The following is a 12,081-nucleotide window of genomic DNA, read 5'->3' as shown; positions in this document are numbered from 1 at the left end:
AGAAGCATGTGATGTTAATGAAAAGCCACATGTGATTAAAGCAGTGGGGTGGTGGAGGAGGATCACCATGGCTGAGGCTCGGTGGTCGCCATCAGCCTCACCAGTAGCTTCACCGGGGCCGGGGGGAAGCGGCGAGCCGGCTACTCTGACGTTAGATTCTCCTAGTTTGCCTCCAGGCCGGATCAGACTCGCCCCATTGCTCCTGATGGGCGGACCGCGGATGCGTACAAGATTCCATTCATACTACGTTTCAGATTCACGTCGGCGTGCGTTCCATCCCCGGGTCAGCCACACCTGCAGGTGGCGACCTGTTGACCCCCGATGGCCAGTCCCCCCCCTGGTCACACAACAAAGTGACCCAGGCCACGTTTACATGACAACGAATACCAATGTATCCGCAAAACGTTTTTCACGTTTGTGGTTCCGTTTAAATGATGTTCAGATCCACTGCATCCGCAACGTTTTTATCTCAGCTCCCACAGTGGAACATTTCTATCACTGTCCTGATTTCGCCCTGCAGAGATTGTTCTTTCCTCATGATCCAGTAAACAAACATGGCCGACCCCAAGTGGTTTGACTCGTATTACAGTTTTTTTGTCCATATCAGTAGTTTAAAGAACCGACATTCATATGAACTGATGACACATCAGATGCTATCAGGAGAGAGTCTCCACTATTAAACCACTGATATGTACGATAAAACTAGAATATGACTGCGAGTCAAACTACTACGGGTCGGCCATTTTGGTTTACGAATGGTTATACAGAAGGAACTCATTTCAACAGGAGGGGAGGGGGAGAGATGCTCATGCACAGTGGAAGCAGGAGCTTTTACTCCCTGAAACAAAACGACCACCTTGAGGGTCGGCTGAAAACTTTGCAGATACAGTGGATCAGAACACCGGTGTCGTGTAAACGGACCCCCCAAGAGTGATGAAAGTTTTGTGGATACACTCGAATTCAGTCTCGTGTAAAAAGGGCCTGAATGTCCTCTTTTGTCCAGACATTTCTCGGCCTGTGAAAAGTCTCCAGAGGAGGGTGTGAGGGGTTTTATTAATGCATAAAAAAGTCCAGTTTGCATTGTTTTAAAGAGAATTCTCAGTTCTTTGTCCAGTGCTTTAATGCTGATACTATTTAGTTCACATTAAAGCTCATTTAATAACAAAGAAACAGTTTGTTTCATGTGAAAACCACTGAAGATGCATCATCTTTGTTTCAGAGAAGTTTCACGTTTACATGCCAACATTCTGAATCTGATGTCTGTTTACATGGAAATGACAGAAACGGGCCACTAGTGGGAGCTGTTGTCTCTGAGAGTCTCATGCTCTACCTACTGAGCTGGCCGGGGGACATGAACCCTCTACCTAGAGACTGAGAGTCTGACGCTCTACCAGCTGAGCTGGACGTGGGACATGAACCCTCTACCTAGAGACTGAGAGTCTCCTGCTCTACCTACTGAGCTGGACGGGGGACATGAACTCTCTACCTTGAGACTGAGAGTCTGACGCTCTACCAGCTGAGCTGGACGGGGGACATGAACCCTCTACCTTGAGACTGAGAGTCTGACGCTCTACCAGCTGAGCTGGACGGGGGACATGAACCCTCTACCTTGAGACTGAGAGTCTCCTGCTCTACCTACTGAGCTGGACGGGGGACATGAACCCTCTACCTTGAGACTGAGAGTCTCCTGCTCTACCTACTGAGCTGGACGGGGGACATGAACCCTCTACCTTGAGACTGAGAGTCTCCTGCTCTACCTACTGAGCTGGACGGGGGACATGAACTCTCTACCTAGAGACTGAGAGTCTCCTGCTCTACCTACTGAGCTGGACGGGGGACATGAACCCTCTACCTTGAGACTGAGAGTCTGACGCTCTACCAGCTGAGCTGGACGGGGGACATGAACCCTCTACCTTGAGACTGAGAGTCTGACGCTCTACCAGCTGAGCTGGACGGGGGACATGAACCCTCTACCTTGAGACTGAGAGTCTGACGCTCTACCAGCTGAGCTGGACGGGGGACATGAACCCTCTACCTTGAGACTGAGAGTCTGACGCTCTACCAGCTGAGCTGGACGGGGTGATGGAGTAAATGTTCACTTTAAATAAAGTCCAACCTCAATAGACAAGCTTTTCAATTCAAGAGTGAACAGCACACACTGCATTCAGTGTTTTTTGTTATGAATGAATCTTTCTTGATTTACTCTGGTACGCATGTGCAGCAGCAGCATTTCAGAAAAGTTCAGTTTTTGGGGTTTTCACATAATTGGAGCGTTTTCAAAAAGTTGCCTCTTCAGAGGTTCTGAGCACCATTATCATGTAAACGGACCTTCAAAACGCAAGTAAAGTTTTCAGCTTTCACATGAAAACATTGTTGTGTAAACGGGGCCTATGTGCAGTCGAAGTAAACTAAGGCTGTAGATATGAATAGATCCCAACTAATACAAGCTTTTCACTTGCAGACGTTATTCTAGAGAATTCCTGCAATCAGTTCATGAAAAAAAGGCAGATTCGTTTTTGACGTCACTGTAATTGAACCGGATTTGTTTTGCTTCTTGACTAAAGTTCTTGTAATAAACATTTTACATTCGTCCTCATTGCATCATCCTGCCCCACTTGATTTGACGTAGACTTCTGAATTGAATGAACTCAAAGATATTCCGTCCTCAAAGCAGCGAAACGACACAAGACCTGAGCGTTTCCAGCGCCCGGCGTCAGAGCAGTCAGAGCAGCCTGAGCGTTTCCAGCGCCCGGCGTCAGAGCAGTCAGAGCAGCCTGAGCGTTTCCAGCGCCCGGCGTCAGAGCAGTCAGAGCGGCCTGAGCGTTTCCAGCGCCCGGCGTCAGAGCAGCCTGAGCGTTTCCAGCGCCCGGCGTCAGAGCAGTCAGAGCAGCCTGAGCGTTTCCAGCGCCCGGCGTCAGAGCAGTCAGAGCAGCCTGAGCGTTTCCAGCGCCCGGCGTCAGAGCGACTTGGAACTTCTTCTCCTGACAAGCTGTCTGTTTTCCGCACCAACATGTTTGCTATTCCTGCGGTCAAACAGCTTGATCTTTGATTCTTCACTCCAGACCGCAATATTCCATAAGACCTGCTGTGTATTTGTATTTCCATGACTGTGTATGAAGTCAGCCGTCCGGTAGGTGGCCGTCTGAGGAGAGTCACTATCTCTGTCTGTCTGTCGTCACTGCGCTCGCTGATTAAAACACATTTACCAAAGCAATACACAGAAAATGTCAGTATTGAGTTATTTTGAGTCAAAACAGTGTGTGAAGACTCTGGTTGCTGTGGTCGTCTGTGCTCTCTAAACAAACCTCGGCGTCTTGCTAATCCCGGGCTTTGGCCCTGCGTTACAACCATGGGTTTAATACTGCAGGGCCTCCTAATTCACCAGGCTGTGGGACGCTGTCAAACAGGCCTTCACCGCACACATGGTTTCCACTATTACGCATGCTGTGTGTGTGTGTGTGTGTGTGTGTGTGTGTGTGTGTGTGTGTGTGTGTGTGTGTGTGTGTGTGTGTGTGTGTGTGTGTGTGTGTGTGTGTGTGTGTACACACACACAGTGGCTGTCAGTACTGCGCGTGTCACCACAGTCCTGTGTGAGCATCTGTCAAACACTTCCACACACATGGTTCTGAGTACATGAGGGGGGATTGTGCTGCTACTGTGCTCGACTGCTGCCATGCTGGCAGAGTGTGCATGTGTGTGCGTGTGTGTGCTTGTGTGTGCGTGTGTGTGCTTGTGTGCTTGCATGTGTGTGTGCGTGCGTGCGTGCGTGCGTGCGTGTGTGTGTGTGTGTGTGTGTGTGTGTGTGTGTGTGTGTGTGTGTGTGTGTGTGTGTGTGTGTGCGTGTGTGTGTGCGTGTTGAACGACGCCTCATCGTCTCGGTCGGTCTCAGAGGAGCTCCAGTGTGAAGCTGTCCCTCATGGAAGCGGTCAGTGTGTCTCTGGAGGACATTTATCAAGTTTGACAGAAAGTCAGAATACCTCCGCTGCAAATATTTTAGGCCAATCTTTTTCTAATCCTGTCTTTGTTTATTGTGTTTTATATAATCTTGAGTCTGAGTCCATGATGTTGTCATGGAAACCTCCATCGACTCGCCACTGTTACCAGGATGTTCTGGTCAAGATGGAGCTGAGCTGTAAAGGGACACATTTCCTTCTGTGGTCCAAAACTTCTGTGATGACCAGAAATGAAAGTTGTCTGAGTTCCTGTGTGGGGTGGCAGGTCTCGTTCTGAACCAGAGGAGGGTCATGGGTCGGTGGACACGTTGGTCCGTTACCATGACGTGAAGCAGCTGAGCTGAGATCCACTGGAGAGGTCAGACCTCGTTTACATCACAATGGTTTCACCTGAAAACACAAAACGTTGCTGTGCTTCGGTGCTCAGAGCAACGTCCTGAAAATCTTTTTGAAAATGCTGCGATTCCAATTATTGTCCATTTACGTCCACATGTTGAGAAGAACTTTGCCGCGGCCATGCAGCCATGCACTGGAGCAGTGTTTCCAAAAAGTTGTGTTTCCCCCCCGTTTCCATGGAGACAGAGTCGGAGCGTTTTCAAAAAGTTGTGTTTCCAGCAGCATTGTGGTGTAAACGGACCCCAAAATGCAATGAAAGTTTGTCATTTTCACCTGAAAACATGTAAACGGCCTCAGTATTGCTATTAAAGTCCATCCATCCATCGATTGTCCTCCTCCGGGGCCGGGTCGCGGGGGCAGCAGTCTAAGCAGGGAAGCCCAGACGTCCCTCGCCCCAGACACGTCCTCCAGCTCTTCCGGTGGGACCCCAAGGCGTTCCCAGGCCAGCCGAAAGACATAGTCCCTCCAGCGTGTCCTAGGTCTGCCCCGAGGCCTCGTACCGGAGGGACATGCCCGGAACACCTCCCGAGGGAGGCGTCCATGGGACATCCGAAACAGATGCCCGAGCCTCAGCTGGCTCCTCTGGATGTGGAGGAGCAGCGGCTCTACTCCGAGCTCCTCCCTGGTGACGGAGCTCCTCACCCTATCTCTAAGGGTGCGCCCAGCCACTCTACGGAGGAAACTCATTTTAGCCGCTTGTATCCGGGATCTCGTTCTTTCGGTCATGACCCAAAGCTCATGACCATAGGTGAGGGGAGGAACGAAGATCAACTGGCTCATGACCATAGGTGAGGGGAGGAACGAAGATCGACTGGTAAACATGACCATAGGTGAGGGGAGGAACGAAGATCGACTGGTAAATCCAGAGCCTCGCCTTTTGGCTTCACTCCTTCTTCACCACGACGGACCGATACAGCGACCGCATAACTGCAGACGCTGCACCGATCCGCCTGTCGATCTCACGCTCCATCTTCCCCCCACTCCTGAACAAGACTCCGAGATACTTGAACTCCTCCACTTGGGACAAGGTCTCTCCACCGACCTGAAGGGGGCAAGCCACCTTTTTCCGGTGGAGAACCATGGCCTCGGATTTAGAGGTGCTGATCCTCATCTCAGTTGCGTCACACTCGGCTGCGAACCGCGCCAGTGCACGCTGAAGGTCCAGGTTTGATGAAGCCACCAGGACCACATCGTCTGCAAAAAGCAGAGACTAGATCCTGTGGTCCCCAAACCAGACCCCCTCCGGTCCCTGGCTGTGCCTAGAAATTCTGTCCATAAAAGTTATGAACAGAACCGGTGACAAAGGACAGCCCTGCCGGAGGCCAACGTACACTGGGAACAGGTCCGACTTACTGCCGGCAATGCGAACCAAACTCCTGTTCCGGGTGTACAAGGACCGGACCGCCCTTAGCAAAGGGTCCCGGACTCCATACTCCCGGAGCACCCCCCACAGGACGTCCCGAGGGACACAGTCGAACGCCTTCTCCAGGTCCACAAAACACATGTGGACTGATTGGGCGAACTCCCATGAACCCTCGAGTACCCGGTGGAGGGTATAGAGCTGGTCCAGTGTTCCCCGACCTGGACGAAAACCGCATTGTTCCTCTTGGATCCGAGGTTCGACTAACGGCCGGATCCTCCTCTCCAGTACCCTGGAATAAACTTTCCCAGGGAGGCTGAGGAGTGTGATCCCCCTGTAGTAGGAACACACCCTCCGACCCCCCTTCTTAAAAAGAGGGACCACCACCAGAATTTCCTCGGGGCCGACTGATAGTCTTCCTCCATGGCCTCCCCGAACTCCTCCCAGGCCCGAGTTTTTGCCTCCACCACGGCCCAGGCCGCGGCCCGCCTGGCCTGCCGGTACCTGTCAGATGCCTCAGGAGTCCTATGAGCTAACAGCGCCCGATAGGACTCCTTCTTCAGTTTGACGACATCCCTTACTTCCGGTGTCCACCACCGGGTTCAGGGGTTGCCGCCACGACAGGCACCAGAGACCCTGCGACCACAACTCCGAGTAGCAGCTTCAACAATGGAGGTGGAGAACATAGTCCACTCGGACTCAATGTCTCCAGCCTCCCCCGGAATCCGTGAGAAGCTCTCCCGGAGGCGGGAGTTGAAGACTGCGCGGACAGAGGGCTCCGCCAGGCGTTCCCAACAGACCCTCAGGACACGTTTGGGCCTGCCGAGTCTGTCCGGCTTTCTCCCCGTCCAGCACATCCAACTCACCACCAGGTGGTGATCAGTTGACAGCTCTGCCCCTCTCTTCACCCGAGTGTGTCCAAGACACGTGGCCGGAGATCAGATGACACGACCACAAAGTCTATCATCGACCTCCAGCCTAGGGTGTCCTGGTGCCAAGTGCACTTATGGACACCCCTGTGCTCGAACAAGGTGTTCGTTATGGCCAAACTGTGACTAGCACAGAAGTCCAATAACAGAACACCGCTCAGGTTCAGATGAGGGAGGCCGTTCCTCCCAATCACCCCTTTCCAGGTCACACTGTCGTTGCCCACGTGGGCATTGAAGTCCTCCAATAGAACAATGGAGTCCCCAGTTGGAGCACTATCCAGCACCCCTCCCAGGGACTCCAAGAAGGTCGGGTACTCTGTACTGCTGTTCGGTCCGTAGGCCGAGACAACAGTCAGACACCTGTCCCCTACCCGAAGGCGTAGGGACGCGACCCTCTCGTTCACCGGGGTGAACTCCAACACATGGCGGCTGAGCTGTGGGGCAATAAGCAAGCCCACGCCAGACCGCCGCCTCTCACCGAGGGCAACTCCAGAGAAGTGGAGTGTCCAGCCCCTGTCAAGGAGCTGGGTTCCAGAGTCCAAGCTGTGGGTGGAGGTGAGCCCAACTATATCTAGCCGGTATCTCTCTACCCCCTCCGCACAAGCTCAGGCTCCTTCCCCCCCAGCGAGGTGACGTTCCATGTCCCAAAAGCTAGGTTCCATGTCCGGGGATCAGGTCGTCGAGGCCCCCGCCGTCGAGTGCCACCCAATCCACATTGCACCCAACCCCTACGGTTGCCTCTGTGGGTGGTGAGCTCACAGGAGGAAGAGGAGGGACCCGCGTCATCCCTTCGGGCTGGGCCCGGCCGGGCCCCGCGGGCAAAGGCCCGGCCACCAGGCGCTCGCATGCGAGCCCCAACCCCAGGCCTGGCTCCAGGGTGAGGCCCCGGCTGCGCCTCGCCGGGCGACGTCACTTTCCTCTTCTGTTGTTTTGTCATAGGGGGCTTGTTGCTATTAAAGTTAATGTGGCAAATGTAATTTCAGAATTGTGAATTGCTCCTTTAGTATTTAGTGTCCAGAATTGAGTCAGTTTTATCGTTCCATATCCCTGCTGTTCAAACACCAGTGCCCAAGACGTGTTATCACTCATAAATCTTCTACACATTCAGTTTATCGGTTTCAGTAGTTTTGCAAATCGTAAAACTAAAATGATCCTTGCTGCTCCTCGTCAGAGTGAAAACAGGAACATTCTTACTTTAGAGCAAAGATATTAAACATTCATGAGTCATAATGCTTCAGATTATAACACATGATATATTTTTGTTTTATATGGCAACAAGTAAAAAGATTTTGAAAGGATTGTCGGTGGTGGATTTGTGAAAAGCTCATCTTACCACTGTTTTTACCACTTTGGCAAAGTGACACCAGTCCTTTCTGGAGGACCTGAAGTCCTGGCCTGTAAATTGTGTTATAATGTCCAATAAACATCAGCAGGACTTTGTGACAGCACAGTCTCAGGTTATGAGAAATGACATGACACTATAACACAATTATGAGGTATAATGAACAATATCCTCGTCCTAAATGTGAAATGTCAGTCAAAAGAGGATCAACTCCCGGCATCTCAAACTTTTAAACCACCAATTAGTAGTGCTCCTGATTCCAGCAGGTTCTGGCAGCAGGACTTTAGCAGTGACATAAGAAAACAACCATGGATGTGCTCATGCTGCTGTGCTCTGTCCTGGGCTGCCCCCTGGACCCTGTGGAGGTGGTGGGAGACAGGAGGATGTTGAAGAAGCTTTCATCCCTGATGGAGACCGTCTCCCACCCCCTACATGGTACCGTCACATCACTGGGCAGCTCCGTCAGTGACAGGCTTCTCCACCCGCGGTGTCTGAAGGAGAGACTCCGCCGGTCCTTCCTCCCTGCTGCAGTCAGACTCTTCAACCAAGCCTGCTCCCAGTAGACCACTGCACACCACCACCGGACAATATCACTCCACTGCAACTGGGCAAGAAGTGGTGCTATAACTATAATAATCTATAAGAACGTATTTACTATGTAAAATACATCCACCCCCATATTCTGTACATGTCCACACTTATAGGCACTGTGTGCATATTCTTATTATATTGTATTTTTATCAGCTTTTTTAGTTCCTGCTATGTGTACTTCTTTCTCTGTACTATCCTGTTGTACCACTGCACATTTCTCCACATGTGAGATAAATAAAGGATATCTTATCTTATCTTATCTTATCTTATCTTATCTTATCTTATCTTATCTTATCTTATCTTATCTTATCTTAACTTATCTTAACTTCACTGCCTGCCTTTACCTAAACCAGCTGAGGCTGGATTCACTAAAAAGTGAGATTATTCTTCTCGGTGTGTTCAAGTGCATGACCTTCATTAAAAGTTTGTAATACAAGACTTATTTTCATTAAGTTAACCTATATTTTCACATTTTATTATTCCTGCAATGTGCTTTTCATGAGTTAGATTTCCACACATACAGTATTTTGAAAAGGTGTGTACATCCTGTGTAGGTTAACACCACAAGACCTCAGCTCAACGTCTCCTTTGTTCTTCTCCCACAGTGGATGGGATCAGTCCCACTGTCCTGGCTGACCAGCCAGTTGTTGACACCAGGGGTCCAGGTTTGGTCAGTGAGGGTTGGATTAGGCCCTTTTATACCTCAACATTTTCAAGTGAAAACCCAAACGCTCCGGAGCGTTTCGGATGTCTACCGTGCTCAGGGCCACTGGAAACACAACTTTTTGAAAATGGCTTCCAAGGTGGAACTTTTTTAAATGGGTGGCTCTGTCTCCATGTGGACAGAAGAAACGCTCCTACTGGTCCTGCACACCTCGGCTATAGTAACTAGTTCTTCTGCACATGCTCAGTAGAGCCAATCAGAACAAAGTTTCCTCTGTGGTGTCATGAGTCCCAGTCCATATTCTCCGGGAGTGGTACTGTGTACAACACTTTGACCAACTGTGTTTAAAAAGCTCTTTAAGTGAAGCTGAGTGGGGAGTTGAGTTGAGTAGTTTTATTTTGACAGTCACTGTAATAACAATCCAACTTTGTAGTTTTATTTTGAAAGTCACCATAATAACAATCCAACTTGGTAGTTTTATTTTGACAGTCACCATAATAACAATCCAACTTGGTGGTTTTATTTTGACAGTCACCATAATAACAATCCTACATGGTGGTTTTATTTTGACAGTCACCATAATAACAATCCTACATGGTGGTTTTATTTTGACAATCACCATAATAACAAACCAACTTGGTAGTTTTATTTTGACAGTCACCATAATAACAATCCAACTTGGTAGTTTTATTTTGACAGTCACCATAATAACAATCCAACTTGGTGGTTTTATTTTGATAGTCACCATAATAACAATCCAACTTGGTGGTTTTATTTTGACAGTCACCATAATAACAATCCAACTTGGTGGTTTTATTTTGACAGTCACCATAATAACAATCCTACATGGTGGTTTTATTTTGACAGTCACCATAATAACAACCCAACTTGATGGTCTGTCCACTAGAACGTTCGTGTTCTACCAGTGTTCATGTTTAGAGCTCATGGTTCTCTGCTGTGTGTGTGTGTGTGTGTGTGTGTGTGTGTGTGTGTGTGTGTGTGTGTGTGTGTGTGTGTGTGTGTGTGTGTGTGTGTGTGTGTGTGTGTGTGTGTGTGTGTGTGTGTGTGTGTGTGTGTGTGGTTTCAGCACAAAAAGAAAGAACAGCGTCAACTGGTGGCGTGGCATGCTAACTACACATTTTGAATATTTCTGCCGTTTTCATGGAAACGGACGTCATTGTGAAAATGTTGCTGTGTGAAAACAAACGTTTTCTTAAATGAAAATACAGAAATGATGCGTTTTCACTTGGAATGTTGACATATAAACGGGGCTTTAATCACATGGAGCACATTGCATTATTTCAACCAATTAAAAAGCTTTCTTAGTAGCTGCAATTTGTCCAAGGTGGGCAAATGGGTTCAGCTTTTTGTGTAACATAGAATTTAATTCAATATATTATTATAAACGTTTGATGTGATTGGTCCACAAATAGCATGTTTTGAATGTATGCTACACAATCATATGTATTAAATCAAGAATTTTAATTGCATTTGTTGATGATATTTTAGGACAAAGGCCAAACTCCCCACTCTGGACATGGCCGCTCTACATGGAAGTGAGAAGAATCTGATCTGAATTATGGCAGACTGGTTGGAAAACCGGTTCCACTGGCAGTATATCAGAGCAGTCCAGTATCTGGTACCTGCAATGTTTAGCAAACGTTGGCCAGCTGAGCTGAGTGGTTTGTAGTATTCTGCTGAGGATCTCTGCTCACGTTGGTCTAACTGTGTCTACGTGTTGTTTTCTCAACAAGCCTTCACAATGTGTGAACGGGGTTTTGCATTTTCACAATCTTCAATCAACTTGACTCATCCTTTACTGTTCTCAGCCACTTGCTGCTATATTTTGGTTTTATGTTCGGTTACCGCTGATCATGTTACAAGAACTCATCAATTACATACTTTAGCACTTTGTAAAGTTTCAACAAGTCTCGGTCCTGTAATAAAATACCCTCCTCTGATCTCACCTTTCTCTCGGTTTCCTCCAGATGTCATTTCTCCCACATACTTCAATCCGTACTTCAGAAGACTGACCTTCGACGTGTCCTCCATGGAGAAAAATGCTTCCAACCTGGTGAAAGCAGAGCTCAGGATCTTCCGTCTTCAGAATCCTGGAGCCCGGGTGTCTGAGCAACGCATCGAACTCTATCAGGTACTCAAACCTTTCTCCAGAGAAAAACTTCACACTGTTTCCCAAACGGTGTGTCACATGGAGCGTGGCAAACAATCATTGTTCGGGTGATATTTCATCTCCACAATCAAGCCATGTGTTTAAGTTCTTGTCATCAAAGCAGATTGAAGAAGTTAGGGTTTGGGGCCAAGAGGCAGGGTCTTAAGCTGCGAGGGCAAAAAACCACCACAAGTCACCAAATGCACAAATCTCAGTTTGTGACCGAGGATCACAAATTTCACCTGAATTATATGATTCAGGGCCGAGACGCCACACCGTCACACAGTCGTGACCTGTCGCCATGTTTCAGCTAACGATATGAAACGGTGGCGAATCGTCACGAGTCATTACACACAGTCACCAGTATAGTTCCGCGCTGTTCCGTGCTGCTGAGCGCCATTGTGCATCGTCACTTTCTCTCACCAATCTGTCAGGAATGTGGTGAATCAGGAGAATTCAGGTATATACAGTGGTGGATTTTGCTATGAGTGATGTGGGCAGCAGCCCAGGGCACCATCTGTGAAGGAGCACAAGTCAGGACCATGACTGGGTATATATAAACAGTACACCCAGTCATTCTACCATCAGCTGCTGAACAGTTCACAGGGCTCCACATCCAGAGGAGGATGGTGCTCATGTATAGTTGGGCTCTGTGCCACCGAGCTTTGCAGAGAGG

At 48.9% G+C, this 12,081-nt stretch overlaps 1 protein-coding gene across 1 annotated transcript in view; it reads left to right on the top strand.

Moving 5' to 3' along the window:
• The window catches only part of tgfb2 (transforming growth factor, beta 2), a 126,772-nt gene that overhangs the window by 86,605 nt on the left and 28,086 nt on the right, over positions 1-12,081 (top strand). Inside the window, exon 2 of the mRNA XM_080472206.1 lies at positions 11,224-11,387. Within this exon, the coding sequence (XP_080328332.1) occupies positions 11,224-11,387 (164 nt within the window). The remainder of the gene's footprint in view (positions 1-11,223; positions 11,388-12,081) is intronic.

Source organism: Lipophrys pholis, assembly GCF_963383615.2.
Source record: "Lipophrys pholis genome assembly, chromosome: 9".
Lineage (NCBI taxonomy): Eukaryota > Metazoa > Chordata > Actinopteri > Blenniiformes > Blenniidae > Lipophrys > Lipophrys pholis.
Note: the sequence above shows the minus strand (reverse complement) of the source record. Positions and strands in the feature narration are given on the sequence as shown.